The sequence below is a fragment of the Hydra vulgaris genome, chromosome 11, assembly GCF_038396675.1.
Source record: "Hydra vulgaris chromosome 11, alternate assembly HydraT2T_AEP".
NCBI classification, from domain to species: Eukaryota; Metazoa; Cnidaria; class Hydrozoa; order Anthoathecata; family Hydridae; genus Hydra; species Hydra vulgaris.
In genome coordinates, this window is record NC_088930.1 from 43,994,089 (window position 1) to 44,015,800 (window position 21,712).

At 27.1% G+C, this 21,712-nt stretch overlaps 1 protein-coding gene across 3 annotated transcripts in view; it reads left to right on the plus strand.

The window, feature by feature from the left end:
* Positions 1-4,661: 4,661 nt before the first annotated feature.
* The window catches only part of LOC100209956 (tyrosine kinase receptor Cad96Ca), a 69,591-nt gene continuing 52,540 nt past the window's right edge, over positions 4,662-21,712 (plus strand). The window contains exon 1 of one of the 3 annotated variants that reach the window (XM_065808929.1): positions 4,662-4,761. In XM_065808929.1, coding sequence (XP_065665001.1) covers positions 4,704-4,761 — 58 coding nt within the window. In that variant the 5' untranslated portion in view covers positions 4,662-4,703. The remainder of the gene's footprint in view (positions 4,762-21,712) is intronic. The other 2 variants (XM_065808930.1, XM_065808932.1) reach the window with 2 other exon arrangements.

The window sequence follows — 21,712 nt, forward strand, 5'->3', positions numbered from 1 at the left end:
CGGCCCATTATCTACAATTTTCAGTTTCTCAAGCTTTCTGCACCCTTCCTGAAACGATCCACCTTTAAGCCATCTCCATTTCCTGTACAGTCTGAGAGCAACTTGCCATCCCAGTGTAATACTAAAAAGGTATCCTTCTGTTGAACTTCATTGATGAATGAATCCCTCACGGTGGTTGCTGTGATAGCCCTGCTATATATACTAGCACGTTGAACTAAGCTACTGGAGATCGATCTGTTGCTGTTGTGGCATTCAAAATGTGAACAGTACGCCAGTCTGAAATGTTAATACGGTCCAATGCAGAAACCAACTCTGGAGTCATTTTCAATTTCTTGGAAGGAGTTGATTGCTTTGATCTTGATTACGTCTTTAAGGAGAGCCATGTTCTGATGACTCTGAGTCTGAAAAGGATAGTGTCGAGTCAACAAGTTGCACCTTTAAGCTTCCATTTTTTTCTTCTCTTTCTCTATTCGCTCTTTTTTTTTGGCAGTTTGCAATGATTGCATGGGTCTCCATAACTGGAATATGTGCCTTTGTCCACAGGAACAGCACTTCGTCGACAACCTTTTTGTGATTTTCTTGACTGTTGGTTCCAAAGAAGAAACTACGCTTTAGAACATCTTTTTCTGTTGGAAGGAATCACTCACCAAAGTTCTCCAATGTTTGCCCAATCAAATATATTTCTGTTGCTTTTCTTGTAGTTATATATATATTGCAGCTTTAGCCATTGTTTATTTTAAATTATTTAACCTACAATAAATTATGCAAGCAAGTTCTATTAAAATGAATGAAATGTTAATTCAAAAAGTTAATTCAGTAATTAATAATTATAGTATTACCAAAACAGGGTGTTTAAAATTGTATGTTATCATTATTCTAGAAGTATGTTAAGTATAATGCTGACATCTACTGAATGAATAAGAAATTTCTACAATATTTCTACATTGATAATGAAACACAATGATTAAACACAATAAAAAATACACAGTCTGCACAAAAACTCTAGTTTTGAAATTTTTTTTTGCAAAACCACAAAATATTCTAGACTTTGATATGTTTTAGCAACCCCTAAATATATATTTTTTCAACCTGAAACTTTGCACAGTTGATTTTTTAGACCAAAAGGAAGAAATAAGGCAACATGCCTCATTAATTTAAACAAAAAAAAATTTAACATGTTAAAATGGACCACCCTAATATTTATATTACCTTTTTTTAGAATAGAACTTCAATGGATGAAATTCTTGAGAAAATTAAAAGTGAAGGAATTAAGCAACCAATAATTATTGCACTGGGTATAACTGGCAACATTAGCCAATCGTTTGTTGTTATAGAAAACGAAGTTATTGAGTCGCGCTGTATGGTCTCTGCTGTTGACAAATGTTTCAAGCTACACTACATCGGTCAGATTGAGTATGACCAAAGTGTAAGCCATGTTTATGAGTTTTTGCAGGTGCATTTGTATGGGATCTTGGACAATGTTCCTATCTTAGAATGTGTACGAGATCTTGTTACTTTTTTAAAAAGGCGTTAAATATATTTAACGCTCTTTAAATAAGCAACATCTATTCACATTCGGAGATAGGAACATTGTCAAAAATGTTATACAAATGCATACATCAACGAAATCTTTTTATTTTATTTGAGATGTATTTGTGTTTGAAATATAGTTTTTATTTTTTTTGACATGTATTTATCCACACAAGTGTACAATATAAATAGTGTTAAATGCATTGTAATGTTGGTAATTATATTCATAAATTTCTTTTAACTTTAATTATTGTAATTATCTCTACCTACAAGTAAGAACTAAATAACATGATTAATGAAGTCATAATGAATTCTATCATAAATTTAAGGAATTAATAGTCGAACAATTATAAATGTGAAGTGCACGAACAACATAGTATAATATAGTTTTTGAATCCCAGGTTAAATTAGGCGTGTGGAAATACTTTACTCAATTCGGCAATGGCGAAATTCTTTCAAAATTAATTTTATCCACAATAAAAATGCCGACGATATAATAAATATTATAAAAACGGTATAAAAACCCGAGTTGGTGAAAGTTTTGTCCTGAATATACAGTAATACATTTCCTGAATTTCAGTGCAACAAAAATCCCTGATTTTCAGAAGGCTTGGTTTCCCTGATTTTCAGAAAAATATAATTCCCTGAATTTCAGGCGATAACGCCTAAAAATCAATTGTGCCTAAACGCAATGATTAATTCAGTAAGTTATCCCTGAATTTCAGTTGCGATTTCCTGATTTTGTTTAAGAGTGTATTCTTTATATTTATTCTCTATTTCTTAACAATATCTTGACGTTAACTTTTCTTTTTTTATATTATTTGTATCTGTGTCATAAATATTGTAATAAAGAACCAAAAAAATAAGTAAAGAAAAAAAAAACCTGCCGGTATTTAAAAAAAATTAATTCAAGAAGAATAGGAAATGAAAAAATTAATTTAAAGAATAAAAACCAGGAAGAAAAAAAACTTAAAATTGTTTAAAACTAGAAAAAAACAAAAACATTTTCGTTATTTATAATTTTTATTTTGCTTTTTGAATTTAAATTGAATATCGAAGTTATAATTTCTTGGTATTATAATTTATTAATATTATAATTTTTTGGTTGTATTTCTTGATTTCGTTAGTTTTTTTGCATAATTTAGAAACGATCTTAAATCTGGCCGGTGCACCGGCCAAAATTAGGTAAGAAGCGGTCAGAATTAAGGTCAAATGGCCAGAAATAGGTCTTTTAATAGTATTTAAAATATTGATGCTTTAAACACAACTTTAATTTTTTTTTAAATTTTTGTATAATTATATTCATTGTTAAGTAACCTATTTAAATCTAAACTTGTTTGTTTATATTACGGAATGCGAATTTATTTTTTTAAATAAATGTTAAGTGGTTAGTTTACCCTATTTGAATTGCTGAATATTAAAAGGGCGGGAGTCCAATAATGTAAACTTTCGGGAAACTAAAAAAACTGCATTTTCCCCCGTAGTAAATTTTTGTTAATGGTTCAATAATTTTTTTTTGAAAGTGAAAAACATTTCCAAAAAAAAAATTATTAAACCGTTAACAAAAATTTGCTATGGGGGAAAATGCTTCTTTTTTTTTTTCATTTTCCGAAAGTTTAAATATTTTGACTTCCGCCTTTTTAACATTTACCGATTAATTTCAAAACGAGTTTTCTTTTCGACTTTTTTAAGAAAAATAAAAAGATTGGAGTCATCATTTAATTTAATAAAACTTAAAAGATTACATGAAAAATGTAAATTATTGATATATATTAGGAACAGCAGGGGTCCTAAAATTGAGGTTAAGGAAACCCCACAGATTATAGCTTTCTACTGATTCACGATGAATGTATTGTTTTCTGTTTGATAAGTATTTTATAAACCAAAAGTAAATTTACATTTTTTATTCTGAAGTGATTGCGTTTTTTATATGAATAAGGGTAATTTACGATTAGACAAAACAATGAAAACGCCAAATGTAAAAGAGTCATAATTGAATCTATTAGTAATATGTTTTACAAACTCAACAATAGCATGGTCGGTTAGACAATTTTTTCAAAAATCAAACTATTTACTGTAAAGCATATTGTTTTCAGTTTAGAGATATACAGTCTGTTGTAGATTATCTATAGGTTCCGCTCTATTAGTTTTGAAAAACAGGAAAAGACGGATTTAGGTCAGTAATTAGAACAGTTAGATTAGTGTCCAGATTTAAAAATTGGTTTTACTCCTGCAATTTTTAATTTGTCGGGAATTTCGCCTCGACATCAGTGATTTAAAGATATGTAATAAAGATTAGAATAATAAAGTTTATAAGATTCAATTATATCAAAAGACATGTTTTAAAACATGAATGCTAATTTTGCCTGGACTCGTGTTATTTTTTAGACTCAATAAAGCAATTAAGTTTCTTTTTTACTAGCCATAATATATTTATAATAAAAAAATCAAACAACAATAAATAAAAATTTTAAAAACTCAATTTTTACAATAAAGTAAAAAAAAAAAAAAAATCCATTCATTTACCACGTTGTTTGCCATGTTATTACTAATAATTATAAATATTATAGTTATTATAATTAATGATTTTAATGTAGATAATAAAATAAATATAAAAAATCTTAAATACAGTACTTATCAACATCCTTAAAAAACCATTGTTATACAAATATTAACTATAGCAATGTGTTAAAATATTGTGTTTTGGTTAAAGATTTAAAGTTTTAACTAAAACTATTCTTCACACGTGTAGTCAAACCTAACGCGAGCGTACACAAGTATCCCAGTAGGTTTGCGTCGTCCGGGGACGTCCTTCGGACGTCTTAGGGACGTCTCTACATCCGTTAAACGTCCGACGGACAACGCATGCCCAATGGGATGCGACCATTGTAAACGTCAAATTTAAAATCTTAGACTATTACTTAAATGCATAACATGTTTATTTACGAAGTTTGTCAACCTTTGTTGAGTTTTAACTGTTTTTGATCATTCTTAGTATTTCTCTCTGTGCGTTGTATGTAAAATCTTTTTTAAAGATTGCTATTAACATTGAATATTGCATATCCATAGTGATAAATTTTTTAAGTAATTAACATTTTCCGTTTAAAATTTAAAATAACACAATCTATATCATAAAGTAATTTATTATTTTGTGTAAAAGAAAAATAGCAAGTATGAATTTAAAGTTTCTTTTACTTTTTTTGAATATAATACCTGCTTTTACCGATGTTGGTAAGTAATTTATTGTTTTTAATAAAAATATAAAAGCAAAAGGATAAGAATCAAACGTTAATGCTCATGTTATAAGTATATATTTTATCTTATATAAAGTACGTATAGTAGATACTTAATATAAGATATATCCTAAGAACACCTTGTTATGTGATAATGTCAACTATATTTTTGAAATTAGTAGCTACAAAACTTGTACCACACTCAATCAAATGCTCTGTTAATGTTGCAATAACTAGTTTTTATGGCAATAAATGAACGGGATTTTTTTTAATTTCATAATCTCCGTGCCCTGTATTACATTTATTCTAATGAGTTGTCCTTCGTTGTATTTTCTCTTAGAAACAATGCTGACATTATCCACCAAACTTAAAACATTCACAAGAAATCTTTACTTTTGCTTATGAATTCTTCCAAACTATCATATGAGTAATGATGTTAGAAATTCATATGAGAAATTTTCATATATCATATGAGAAATTTTTTGCACTTCTTTGCTACAATTGTATAGTTATTTGGATTAAGAACCTGTGATAAACATTTTGCCACTAATCTAATCGTTGTAGCTCTTGCTGTAACACGGACATTAACCTTGAATGGTTTTTTGCATATCTTTAAAGCTTTCGGAGATAACTCTTCATTTCAATCAATTTCCATTTGTTTGCTTGAACCTGAGTTCGCAATTTGTATCTAATTTGTGAATATTTTTAACAATTGTTTCATCAGTTACAATTTTCACACCCGCCATTAATCTGATAATACAATACGAGAAACCATTATTTTTCTCTATGTTTTGATCATCCAATTATTGTTGCAACAACTAAATTATTGAATCGCTTTATTACCTACAGTTGCAATGACAAACCTTTTTTGTGGAAATCAAAATTTTGAATTTTCAAAGCATCATAAAAACCCAATTTTGTTTTAGAGTTAGTCGATTGTTTTAGAGTTAGTCGAGGCATACCAAAATGTGTTCAGTTCGATAAATCTTTTCAATATTTTTCTTATTGAATGTTATTAAGTTTTTTATTCATAGGACACAATATAACACATCTGAAAATGTTTTCTAAGTCGTAAATAAGAAAAATATTGAAAAGACTTATTGAACTGAACACATTGAGGTGTGCCTCGACTAACTCTAAAACAATCGACTAACTCTAAAACAAAATTGGGTTTTTTTTTCAACCCCCTCAAATTGAGGGTTTAAACTTTATATGGTCATAATTTTTGAACGCTGAGAGAAAATACTATGAAACTTAAAAATTATCGATGAATATAAGTCTAGTTGAGAATAGTACAAAAAATATTTTATCAACTTGTTGCTCTCACGTTTGGAGCAGGTGTTGCAAAAATTTGGGGGTTTTTTTGTTCCCAGCCTCCAATCATCGCAATTTTTTGCAAACCCTCATTTTTTGCCATAAGTATAAACATATAAATGTTTGGAGTTAACTCCATGTCTGGAAGTTAGCTATCTCAAAGATCAAAAAATGCTGGATCCGCCACTGATAATAATGGTTAATTTTACGAAATTTAAACTTTATTCTTGATACGTGTTGTTTTTTTTTGTTTAAAAGGTTTTAAACAGAAACCATGTGTTAATTTTACGGACTTGTGCTGGTTGGGTAGTGTCATTTATTTGTGAAAACATATTCAAACAAAAACTAAATTTCTAGACACTACTTGTCGTGTATTTTTTTATTTTGTTCAACTTTAGTTAACAAAATTAAGATAAATTTAAACAAAAGTAAACTATATCAAGACAAGACTCATGTTAGAAACAATTAATATAAGTATAAACAATAATATTCTTTTATATTTATTGATATTTTTTTCATATGAACTATTTCTTTTTAATTTATGAGGTCAAATAATAAGATCTGTGGTTCAAACCCCACCTCTGGGCAAGTTTTGTGACATCGGTTGGGAAGGAGGCGTTAACTTCCTATTAAATGCTCTTCCGCGGTGCTCTATAATAAGACCGTAAGTATTTCTTGGGGCATAAAAAAAAAAAATCTTATCTCTGTATTGCCACGCACGTAATATTTTGTGGTAAGTGTGTGACTAAATATTCTGCGGTGTGTGACTAAATTGCGGTAAGTGTGTGACTAAATATTTCGTTGTTTTTTTTCAGATATATATATTTTTTTGATACATTTAGATATCACTAAAATATTGCTTTTTGCCAAAATATTTTGTGATATATTTTTTGTTGGATAAATAAGCAATAAGACTATAATACATGATATAGGTACGTGCGTATCTTACGTGCCTAGTTTTTACTGCACTGATTTTAAAGTTAAAATATGTGACCGCTTTTTAACAACGTGCTCAAAGTAGGTGTTGTGTGAATGTGTTTTGTCGTCCTATTCTTTAGAAATTTATATAAACTTAAACTTAATTTCAAAATGAGAGTGTTTTAAGTTTCTTATATTCTGCAATATTTTTGCAAGTAGTAGCGTTTTTAGTGATTTCATTGGTAATGAAAACTTCGCTTATGTTATTGAAGAAATTTTTGTTGAAGACGTGTTCATTTATTTTTGTAAGTTTTTATTTAATTTTGTAAAACCATTTTCTTTGTACTTGCCAAATTTCATCAAATAATATTGGCACGCTCATACCCTATTTTGTCACGCTGAGGAGGTACCAAATGAAACGTAAGACGATACAAAATAATGCGCAATATAACAATGAAACATATTATAACAAAATTACTGTTAGTCGAATGCAAACTTCTCAAGTTGGTTTCGGTTTTTTTAAGGAATCCTTGTAATCAAATTTTGATACTCAAATGGGCATAACTTTAAGAGTTAGTCAAAAGATGGTTGCTAAGGGTGTTGCTATGACTGAAAAATTTAAGAGTCTTTAAAAAAGGTGCTTAAATCAGTTTTTCTAATAAGAATATTCACAAAATAATTTTAAAAACGTATTCCTCATTAAATTTTACGTCAAATATGGTAAAAATAGTTTATTTGATTTTTTAATAAAGGGTATGTACCATTTTTTAATAAAGGGTATGTACCACCTTAAATAAGTTGTCAACTTTTTGATGCATTCGCCTCCAGAATAAAAGTTTAAAGTTAAAAAGTTTTAAAGTAAATAAATTTAAATAAAAATATTTATTAACACAAATACACAATTTAACTCAATGAATTTATTCAATATAAATCCATTATTGGTTTTATTGTTGTTGTTATTTTTACTTTGTGACATTTTAACTACTATAATTTCTATCTAGTGTCTAACCATTTTCTCATAAACGTGTTAGTAATTATTACAATATGATAGATTGATTGGTTAAACATAACAAAATTTATAAATCGATAATGAAAGCATCGCAAGTGTTCATCGTAGTTTTAAAAAACCATATCTCAGGATATTTCAAAAATAATCCCGGGATTTTGAATGGTAAATTCGCGATAAAATTATGTTTTTCCAAAAGTTTCGTCTAAAGACTGAAATTTTTTATTAATTCATGTGTGTTAATAATAAATCTTATGTTTTTACTTTAAAAGTTTGAATAAAGATGCTTAGTTAAAGCACACTTTAATTTTGAATTTGTGTAACGGATGTTAAAACTCTACTTGAAAATTAACATAAACGTTTTGGCGCTTTTTTAAAAATGTTTTTATTGAAAACAGAGGCAATTTTAAGAATTAGATATTTAGGGAGGTGGAACAAGAAACCTTTAAAAAAGCCGACTGCCTTCTTTAAAAAAGGTCTTTAAAACAAAAAATATACGGACTGAAATGTGTCAAATGCCGACAAGCCAACTAAGTTCTTAGAAAAAACTATAAGACTATAAGTTGAATTTCGTCTACTTTAGGGGCTTTTGTTGTTGATTTTTGTTTATACAAATAATCGTAGAGCGACAGATTATTTGTATAAACATTGAATGAATGGAATTTTAATTGCAATATTTTTGTTTCGTAACTTAAAATACTAAAGACTCCGCCAACAATATTACAAATATTGCTTTCAAACAACGTGTAGCGATTGTAAAAAAAAAAATTTTCAATAAAGTAAATGTTTATATTTTAATGCAATTTAAATAAATGGTACTGATAAAACCACGGGCTGTTTAAATAACGAAAATCGTACTTTTAAAAGAGCCCTTAAGAAAAGAAAAGCAGCTTTTCCTAGAGCTGCATACCCAAGTATAACCAACGCTTTTGATCTGTCATCGGAAATTGACTAATTTTCAGCTAATTAAACCTGGGCTTCTTTTTCATTCGTCACAAGCAATAAAATGATTTTCCATATATTATTAGGTGACCAATTCTTCTTGTTGCAGAGATATGAGCTGACTTCGGTGAAAATCTGTTTAATAATCGCACAGTAAAACAAGTAATGTAACGTAAGTTAATTATATGGTGTCAAAATAACATGTTTATTTTCCTGAAAAGATTACTTCTAACGGAACTTTTTTATTTTTTTTTTTGCAAAGAGTGTTAAATTCACAGCATCATGTAAAAAGTTTCAATACAATTCACAATACCGATTCGCAGAATTCTGACATAAAAGTTTAAGCATATTTATACTTGTATTTCTGCGTAACGTAAGTTAAACGGTATTTTTGGTCCTAAATTTTGAGTCTGACAATAGGATGGCTTTTGTCAGATAGCTTTTATACATAATTTTAAAAAACAAACAGTTTAAATAGGATAATTTTTGATTAAGTTGTTGCGCTTGTAACATAAGTTAAAAAATTGATTGGGATTGTTAATCTTTGATGAATTTCTGACAAGTTATATACTCTGGTTTAAACAAATTCTTACTTAACGCAAAAAAGTTTATTTTATTTTCCTTAAGATTAATAAACTTTTGACAAATAAAATTTCTTTTCACATTTTTTCCTATCATTTTATTCCTTGAATCGTTCCTAAACATTGATGCTTGAGGAAAAGAACTAAATGAACAAAAGTTTTTTACAAGAAGCTTGTTGCTGAGTGTTTTTTATCAAAGACGACTTTAATACTGCAATTAAAATAGAACTTTTCAATTGTTTTTAAAACTTTTCAAGATACACCAAATAAAGAAAACTTATGACAAAGAAATGCCCGATATTATTAAAAGCCTTTGACGTGTCAAGAAAAATAAACCTAGCCTTGTCTGCTTGTACCTAACTTATAAATCTTTTTTGGTTTTAAAGATGCTCGCAGAAGTCATTACAATCTTATAACGGAACACCACGAAAGAGCATTTAACTATGAAGATAATGTCTACATACAAATGCTGCAGGTGTGTCATTAATGCTATTTTATTGCAAGTAAAAATAAAGAATCAGTTAAGATGTTAAATTGTTTAAAGAGTAATAAAAAGAAGTTATTAAAAATGTTAGTCTGTGATAGGGATAATGTCAAGACCACAAGCTGTAGAAGAGTTTAAATAACAAACAAATTTAACAGCAAAATGATTTGAATGTCTAACAATTTATTAGTTTGTTTCTCTGGAATACTCGAAAAAGTGTGATTCGACCTGATTATATGGTGCGACCTGATTATATGGTTCGACCTGATTATATGGTTCGACCTTGTTATATGGTTTGAATTTATTATATGGGTCGAACATATTATATGGTTCGACCTTATTCTTGAGAGGGGTAATAAGTTTAGACCATGTATGATAAAAGTCAGACTTTGTTAATGACAATATTAAAAATTTTCAAGTTTGAATTTTAAACCAATTAGTTTAAAGTTACCAATAACCAAAATATTGGCTGATGGATAAATAAAAAGCGGTGATCAATTTGATAACAAATAACATCGAAAGGAGTCTCAGGAGGAAGAGAACTATAATAGCAAAGATATCATAAGTTACATAAATATTACATAAAGTTACATAAAGATTCATTAGTTACATATAGGTTATATAGAATGTAGACAATGTAAGATATATATAAAACAAAGAAAAAAGTGATTGAGCAACACTGAGATTTAATGTGGAATACTTGCGTCTCAATTATGCTTACATAGAGTAAGTTGATCTTGTGAACCACCAAAGTCAAATAAATACCCATAAATTGAGAGTGGCTTTTACTGAACGACCCATTCCAATTAGGACAAGACTCTTTTAGACGTCTAAAATACATCTTTTGTCCAATGGGAGGACGCCAACACCATATTTATCACAAAATTGTCTGTCAATCATAGACCATGTTTTAAAAAACCAAAAATAAACAATTAAATTCAAAAGTAATGTAAACAAACTTTGCTTTTGAATTTGATATCCAAAAAGTCAACAAACTAAAAGACATTCATGATAAAAATTTATATTAAAATACTTGTTATTAGTTTTGAAAAGTCATACATAAAAAAACTAAATTAAAATAAAAAACAGCCACAAGTATATTTGCAAATAATGAATAAGAGAAAATGAGGAATGTACTACCGTTTCACGTTCTGCTATTTACTGTTAACAAAAATATTTCATTCTTATATAAGATGAAATAACTACAAACTCGCATTCAATGGTCACTTTTTATGCATTTATAACAAGGAGTGCTCGTAAACTTCCTTTTTCCTTTTCTTCCATCCTCGCTAAATAATGCCGGTATTCCATGATAGCATTCAAAACATTTTTAACTGTTTTCCGTGGAGTTGCTCCTCCCACTCCTCTCATTTGAGTAACCTTAAAAATTATTAAAATAAACTAAAAGCATGATTAAATATTGAACCAAATTTAAATACCATATAGAGTATATACATGTACATATATATATACATATATATATATATATATATATATATATATATATATATATATATATATATATATATATATATATATATATATACATATATATATATATATATATATATATATATATATATACATATATATATACACAATTATATATATATATATATATATATATATATATATATATATATATATATATATATATATATATATATATATATATATATATATATATATATATATATATATATAAACTTTTAGCTTTTAACTGAACGCTTAACTTAAACACCTACCCTGACAAACAAGGCCGCTGTGGTTAGATTTAAGTTGAGCAGGGTACTTTAAGGGTCGTGGTAGGTCTCAAACTTGGATTTTCTTGTTTAAAAAGCAAGCGCGTCACAACATCACATATATTACTATTATCAATACAACTATTATTTAAGGTTGTTCACGAAAGCAAATGTTGAATTTTCGATAAAAAAAAAAGTTTTCGAAACTCTATTTTTGTTTCGGTAAGTTCGAAATAATTTCAAACTAATTAATTTTGTATCGAAACGATTTTTTCATTTCGAAATTGTAAAATTTGCTTCGAAATATTATTTTGATTTCGAAATTCTGAAAATATTACCGAAACAATTTTTCACTTTCGAAGTTGTAAAATTTCTTTCGAAATAATTTTGCGATTTCGAAATTCTGAAAATATTACCGAAACAATTTTTCACTTTCGAAGTTGTAAAATTTGTTTCGAAATATTTTTGCAATTTCGAAACTCTGAAAATATTACCGAAACAATTTTTCACCTTCGAAATTCTAAAATTTGCTTCGAAATAATTTTTCGATTTCGAAGTTCTAAAAATAACATCGAAACAATTTTTAACTTTCGGAATTCTAAAATTTGCTTCGAAATATGTTTGAGATTTCGAAATTCTAAAAATTATAGCGAAACAATTTTTCACTTTCGAAATTCTAAAATTTGCTTCGAAATGTTTTTGCAGGGATTAGATTAGAACCCCAACGGTTCTTTTGCAGGGATTAGAAACCTCAGGATAAGATAGGGGGTTGATATTTTGTGACATTTTGTGAAAAAGGGAGGAGGGGGATCTGAAAAGTTTTTTGCGTGACATAATTTGAAAATGACCCCTTACATCTACACGGTGAAATGTTTTATATAAAATATTAGCTCTCTCAAAATTAATAAAACCTACCTATAGCAAAAGCTACTTAAGTGTTTTTGTTTACAATTTAAATTGTAAATTTAAATTGTAAACGTATAATTTTTAAAATTTTTACTTATTCACTTATTCATGTTTTTACTTATTAATTATTGAAAAAAGATGCTTAAAAGCATATTCATTCAATATTGAATAAAAAAAATTTGAACTTCTAATTCAAAATAAAATTCAAAACTATATTTGGTTAAACTATATTTAAACTAGTGCACTAGTTACACTAATAACAGCACTAATAACAACTAGCACTAATAACATCACTATAGTGATGTTATTAAAAAGTTCGACTGTCGACTAATATATTTTCAAAAGTCAACCAAAGTCGACTTTTGAACTTATATTAAAATTGTTGAAATTATAGTTTGAACGAATAACACTTTTTTGAAATCGACTAAGTCGAATAAAAGCCGATTTAGTCGAAATATGAGGGGGGGGGGGGGGGGAAGTAAAAAAACAAAAAAATTAATTTACGTCTTTTTTATATTTTTTTAAATTATACAACTTAAATATTAATGAAACAAAACAATATGAACGCCACGCAGGATAAATTTTGCTAGGTCTAAATGATTTAATATTGTGGAAAAGTCCTTTTGATTTCTTGATAAATTTAAAACAAATATAAATCTAAAATAGTAAAATAAAAATAAATATAAGTTTTAAAACAAACTATTTAGATATGAAGGGTCTCACAATTTAATTATCTTTAGAGCCCTAGTTAAAGAACGGAACGGATCAGCACTGTATATAGTATCGATATTGTATGAAAATCTTTTTTAATAATCACATGCAAAGACTGCTAAAAAAACAAACAAAAAAAAACACATAACTATACAGTTTTTTAATATGATAATTATTGTCATATGTTATGAAGTTGTTTAATAATGCAGGGCCGTCAGAAGAAATCTTTGGACTATAAAAAGGCAGTTGCCGAAAATCATGCGGAAAAACCATTTTTTGGCGAGCCCTCGTTAAATGATCAGTCGTAAACCCAGAAATACAGAAGCTAACTGACAATATTTTGGATTTAAATTAATTGGGATATCGAAAAAAGAAATTTGTAATTTTGATTATTTATTATTTATAAAAATACTGAAGAAATGAAAAAATAATATAAATAAAATGTTAATATAGTAAAAATAGAGAAAGAGTATACAAAAATAGTGTAAGATGAAAATAATAATATTTTTACAAACACACACCCAATGAATCTTTCCCAACTTCTTTTCAGGCCTGGTTGTTTGTATATTATTTTTTAGATACTATGTCAGAACTAAGGTTCGGCAAGTTACTGACTGTTAACATTACGAATTGTTAACTTAGGCGGTATTTAATTCTAGTTACCATACATAATTACCTGAAGATGTTGTGAAGCTACTTTCAGTGTATTGTAAGTTACTCTTGAGTACTTTTAGTTGTTCTCAAGTGACCGCAGATACCGGTACCGGTAACTAAAAGTAATTTTTTTGGAAGTTGCTGAAATCCTCAAACCCTTAATAGAACTTCAAGAGAGTAAACAAAAAACTTAGTGCTGGATTAGGAGAGAAGTTGTTGGGATGGAGGGAGATACTATATTTTAATTTTTTAATTTAATATGAAAGGAAGGGGGGCAAATACTATATTCCGGCTCTGAAAAAATTACATTCTATTCAACAGTCATATTTGCTTTTGATAAACAAAATGAAATTAAAAAAATTTATAATGTTCAATCAAATAAAAAGATATTAGAAATGCATGTAAAAGTACTATTATTCGACTAAATCGACTTTTAGTCGATTAGTAGATAATCCAAAGTCGATTAGATCCGCTATTAGATTTTTCAAAGTCGACTAACTTCGACTAGTAGACTTTTAATCGATTTAGTCAAAGTCGATAGCAACACTAGTTTAAACACTTTTTAATTTTAAATTTGCATAACGTAAGTTTTAAACTTTAGATTTAGAATTTACATAAAAGTTCGTGCGCTTTTCCTAAATGATATAATTATGATGTTTAAAAGTTATAACGTGCAATTCCCTAAGGGCCTCTAACGCAAGTTATGAAATCATTGTTGCAACGTAAACGGCTAATTACTCTCTAGTGATTACTTAGATGAGATTTACAACGATTTCAAACAATTATATTTATACCTTAGCAATCTTTTTGTTACATAACTCTAAAATGTAACTAAAGTTATAATAATCTCCTTAATCACTCGGCAACCTAAGTGAAGTAACATGTGTTACACATTTACTAATAACATAAGATACTAATTTATTAATATTTGTTGTATGCGTACGAGTAAAAAAACTACTTGCTTTTTAGTTTGAATAAACATGTCAAAAACAAATAAATCCGTTATTAAGAAAGGAATAAGAAAACGAAGCTTCGTTTGGACATATTTTGAAAAAGACCAAAAGAATCAAACAAAATGCAATATATGTTATAAGATTCTACCTTACAACAGTTCGACCAGTTCAATGCAATCCCATTTATCAATTGATCATTGCATTAATTCAAAAATATCTAAAAAATCAACAATTTTACTCAACGATGACGATATATCCGATATTGAGAGCGGTAATGAAAATAGTTTTGAAGAGACTGGTCATAAAAAATTAAACAAGTTGTTGATAAACTTTATTGTTGGTACTGATCAGCCGATTTCGATAGTACGTCATCCAGATTTTGTAAATTTAGTTAGTGAGTTAAACAAAAGCTACAAAATGCCATGCATAAATACGGTGAGCAAAAAATTAATTCCATCAATTACGGACAATCTAAGATCAATTTTAATGCTAGAATTGAAGGGATGTCATTTCATTACAATTACTTGTGATGTTTGGTCATCATTGAGTAAAAACAGCTACCTCGGTGTGACTTGTCATTTTATTGACAAAAATATGATTCTGGTTGACCGAAACCTGGATCTTAGGTTTATGTCTGAAGTGAAAACAGCTGAATATTTATTTAATACGTTAAACGAAATCTTCAGTGAATGGTCAATCAGTACTAAGATTTTTGCACTAGTTACTGACTCAGGTGCAAACATTTTCTCTGCAGTAAATAAATTTGATGATAATGTTCTTAAGATTCCATGTGCTGGTCATCGTTTGAATCTTGTGGTTAACGATCTTTTAAACACGAGAGATATAAAAGTAAAAAAATTAAAAAATGGTTCAAAGTGTTACGAAGTAAAGGATTACGACGGTAATGGAAAATTAATTAATAAAGAAATTACAGAAAGTGAAGTTAAAGAAATTGAAAAAATTAACGAAGGCAAATTGGAAATCGCCAAGGTAATTTCATCCTGTAGGCATATTGTTGGTTCATTTAAGCATTCGGAGATGTTACAAAAAAAGTTAAGAGAAGTTCAAGAAACACTTCGATATGAAACTAAAATAAAGTTAGTACAGGATATAGCTATTCGCTGGAATAGCCAATTCGATATGATTGAATCTATATTAACTAATAAAACTGCGTTGGATATGATAAGCATTGAATACCAAAATATAAAAGACTATCTTCCCACTGCTAATGAATTTAAGGTGCTGGAGGATTTATGTGATTTGTTACACCCAATTAAAGAGCTAACAAAACTTTTTAGCGGAAAGAAATATGTTACAGTAACATTTCTGTTTCCAACATTGTATTCTCTACTAAATGGAATACTTGAATCGCAACCCATTTTTACAGAACTAGTTAAGACTTTTCAAAAGGAATTATTAAGGTCTCTAAAAGGACGTTTTAAATACGTTTTTGCTAATGATTTTTTCTTAGCAGCTACTTTTCTTGATTTCAAATTTCGTAAATTTGAGTTTATCAAAAATGATATCGATAGATATGAATGCATTACAAAGGCAAAAATGTTTATAAAAACATTTTATGAAATGCATCTAAAAGAATCCGAAGAAATCGATATAACAATTGAAACAAATTGTTTAAATAACACTTTAAACTCATCAAACAACTCAACTGACAATACCATAAAAACATTTCAGCAATCGTCAACGCCACCGTTTGCAAATACTACTACTTTCGTTAACAACCAAAGACGAAAGCCAATCAACTTAATTGAACTTGTAACAGATAAATCATGTTGTCATTTAATTGAAAACAATGATAAACTGGAAAAAGAAATAAACGATTACAGTCTGCAATACTTTCAGAGCTACGAAAATAGTGCCATCGAATTTTTCCAAGCTAATCAAAAATTGTTCCCGGTTTTAACACAAATTGCACGGGTAATATTTTCAGTTCCAGCGACATCGGTACCATCAGAATGTTTATTTAGTTCAACCGGTTTAATAGATACGGAGCTACGGAACCGGCTGGCGCCGAGCTTATTGAAGCAGTTGGTTTTTATTAAAGAAAACAAATAATGAAAAACATTTCTTTATCAAATAATGTTAAAAGAGTTCGAATTGAACTGAAACTTGTTTTCACTTATAATTCTTAGTAACTTAAAACACTTGTATTCTTTTTTGTTTATCTGATGAGCTTTTTTACAAACAGATTAATTGAGGACAAGTTGTTTTCTTTCCAGTCTTTATTTTCTTTTCCTGTCTGGAAAATACATCATTCAATCATTGAGCTGCCACCAGGCCAGGTGCTAGTAGGTGTCATGTGGTGGGGTGCAATTAAAATTTTTGCTAAGTAAAAAAAAAGGTCCTTGTTTTTTGAAATTTGAGGACTGACTGGTCTAAAAGGTCTACATTTGCCGGCTTATTTAAAAGGGTAAATTTTTCCGACTAAATGCACAAAAAATGCATTGAGGAGGGAAGGGGTGTGAACAATTTTAAATTTAAGTAATCCTTCCCGGTCACTGAACGGTTTGGAATTTGTAACTAAAGAGACTAATTTCATAGCTTGCAACAGTAGCATTTACTGTTAAGATAGTGCCTCTTTTTAAAAAATCTTGTTGTCCAACGAACTAATTATAAATTTGTTTTTTACCCTAATTCGTTAAGAAACTGGTTAAGGTTTTTAGATTTTTGGAATAATGGTGCCTCTTCAAATTATATTCTTTGCACACTAAAACAGATTCATTACATACTAAGCATACTGGCACCAAATTAAATTTACCAAAATGGTATTATTTTGCTATATATACATATATCTCTATATATAACATATATATATGTATACATATATATATATATATATATATATATATATATATATATATATATATATATATATATATACAAATATATATATATATATATATCTTTCTCTCTCTCTCTCTCTTCATATATATATGTATATATATATATATATATATATATATATATATACATATATATATATATATATATATATATATATATATATATATATATATATATATATATATATATATATATATATATATATATATATATATATATATATATATGTATATGTATATATACATATTAATATATATATATATATATATATATATATATATATATATATATATATATATGTATATGTATATATACATATTATATATATATATATATATAATATATAATATATATATATATATATATATGTATATATATATATATGTATATATACATATATATATATATATATATATATATATATATATATATATATATATATATATATATATATATATATATATATATATATATATATATATATATATATATATATATATATATATATATATATATATATATATATATATACTATACTATATATATATAAATGGTCTTTGAGATAGCTAACTTCCAGACATGGAGCAAGCTCCAAACATTTATATATTTATACTTATGTCAAATAAGGATGTTTTGCAAAAAAAATTGCGATGATTGGAGGCTGGAAACTAAAAAGCCCCAAAACTTGTGCCCCCCCTGTCCCAAACGTGAGAGCAACAAATTGATGAAATATTTTTTGTACTATTATTAACTAGACTTATATTAATCAATAAATTTTAAATTTCATAGTAAAATATTTTAGCTTTCAAAAATTATGACCATATAAAGTCAGAACCCCCCTCAAATTGAGGGGATTGTAAAGTTTATATAGTCATTATTTTTGAACGCTGAAAGATAATACTATGAAACTTAAAATTTGTCAATGAATGTATATCTAGTTGAGAATAGTACAAAAAATATTTCTTCAACTTGTTGCTCTCACGTTTGGGGCAGGTGGGGCCACAAATTTTGGGGCTTATTTGTTCCCAGCCTCCAATAATCGCAATTTTTTGCAAAGCATCCTTATTTAATATAAGTATAAACATATAATTGTTTGGCGTTTGCTTCATGTTTGGAAGTTAGCTATCTCAAAGACCAAAAAAAGCTGGTTCCGGCTCTGTATATATATATATATATATATATATATATATATATATATATATATATATATATATATATATATATATATATATATATATATATATATATATATATATATATATATATATATATATATATATATTATATATATATATATACAATATATATATATATAATATATATATATATACATATATATATATATATATATATATATATATATATATATATATATATATATATATATATATATATATATATATATATATATATATATATATATATATACTATATATATATATATATATATATATATATATATATATATAATAAAAGGTCTACCTGCTGAAACACCCCGTGGTAAATTATTTAGGCGCCCGGTTATTTTAATATTATTATGCAAATAAAATATAATGTATTAAAATTACTTTTTGGAATAAATTTAACTTTCCAAAATTCTTTTTTCTTTTCTTCCTGAAATTAAATAAACTTTTCAAAATCTAATTTTATTTTCGAAATTAATTTAGGTTATCAAATATTGTTTTGTTTTTTTCGAAATTAATTTCACTTTTCGAAATCCACTTTTTTTTTTCGAAGTTAATTTCACATTTCGAAATTCTTTTTTTTCTTTCGAAATTAGTTTCACTTTTCGAAATCCACTTTTTTTTATCGAAGTTAATTTCACATTTCGAAATTCTGATTTTTCTTTCGAAATTAATTTCGGTTTTCGAAATACACTTTTTTTTTTCGAAGTTAATTTCACTTTTCGAAATTCTGATTTTTCTTTCGAAATTAATTTCGGTTTTCGAAATACACTTTTTTTTTTCGAAGTTAATTTCACTTTTCGAAATTCTGTTTTTTATTTCGAAATTAATTTCACTTTTCGAAGTTCAATTTTTTATTTCGAAATTAATTTAACATTTCGAAATTCCTTTTTTATTTCCGAAATTAATTTGACTAGTTCGATTATTTTCATAAGTTTTTATAGATTTCGAAAAAAAAAAAGTATTTCGATACCGTTTTAATCGAAAATTTTCGAAATTTGCAATTTCGATAATGAACCCTACTATTATTATTTTCACTAAATTTTTACACATATAAACGGCATCACTCTTCAGCAATAATAAAAATTGGAATAAAGGCTATTATTGTCAAATTGAGTAAACATTAGAAGTTACCTTGCATTTTCTTTCATTTAAACTTGTTTTTAATATATTTTCGATAATATTGAATCTCTTAAATAAACTTATTGTTTTTCTTCCATATTGTCATCTTTAAAATAAAATCAACATCTCCACTTTGTTCGATGCTTTTAAACCTATCAAGGTTTTGGGCTTGCAAATCTTAAGTCCGCTAAAAGTTTTTCTGCAAATTTAAAGTAAAGTGTATTGAATTTCTAAACAAAGAATAAAATTTAAAAAATTGATATACGGATACATTCAGGTATTGACAAAATACATGAATGTATCCAAGATACACGAATGTAACAACATTAAAAAACCTTTTAATTCAGAGTAACATTTTTTTAACAGTTTTATAATCATTGTTCCATAGTTGTAACTTAAAAGCTTTGTTGTTTAAGCCACACAACTAATAATAGCCTTGCTGTTTCGTCTCTTAATAAAAATGATACTGAAAAAGTTATATTGGGGGGGGGGGGGGGGGGTTATTTGCCCCGTCCCCCCTCCCCAATAACTTTTGTTTCTACAGCCCTGATATGTAATATATATATATATATATATATATATATATATATATATATATATATATTATATATATATATATATATATAAAATATATATATATATATATATATATTTATGTATATATATATATATATATATATATATATATATATATATATATATATATATATATATATATATATATATATATATATATATATATATATATATATATATATATATATATATATATTAAATTAACAGAGATCTCTAATAATAATTGACTATTTGATTACCGTTTATATTTATTAATTAAATTTATTAATCTAAATAAAAAGATATTGTTATAGAGCTGTATAGTTAAACCATAAGGTAATATTCGATAGCTATAACTAAATAGTTATATTTATCAAATAGGTTGAAAAATTGACAACTTTCAAACCTTTTGTAAATATTTTATTTTCACGCATGCGTAAAAGTCTAATGGACGTCCAAGAGCGTACTATTTTGGACTTGGACGTTTTTGGACATCCAAAAACCTCTGAGCCCAAAATGGTACGTCTTTGGACGTCCAATGAACGTACAAAAACGAACCATTTTGGACTTGGACGAATGGACCTAAACGGTACGTCCTATGGACGTTCAAGGACGTCCTGTGCCCATTAAGACATGATTTTTTTTGTTTACCCCTTAAGTCTTTTGATTCAGAAGCCTTCTACAAAACAGTAACAAAATGCATTTTACATCTGTCAAAAATTACAATTTTTCGAAGGACATCTTTCCATTATTGTAAAATCCATTTCTGTAGATAAATGATCTTCATCTTTTTCAACATTTTCTCTCTTGTTTATTTAATTTATTGGTGCACTTGATAGTCGTTTCTGAGTGCTTTTTTAATTGTAATAAGTTTCTAATTGGTTTCAAAAAAGACTAATTTGAATTTGAATAAAAAATTTTTTGTAGTACTTTACTATATTTCAATCTAAACGAGAGGATTTCTTATGTAGAAATATTAGCAACTTAAGCTATATGGGAGAAGGGGGCACTATAA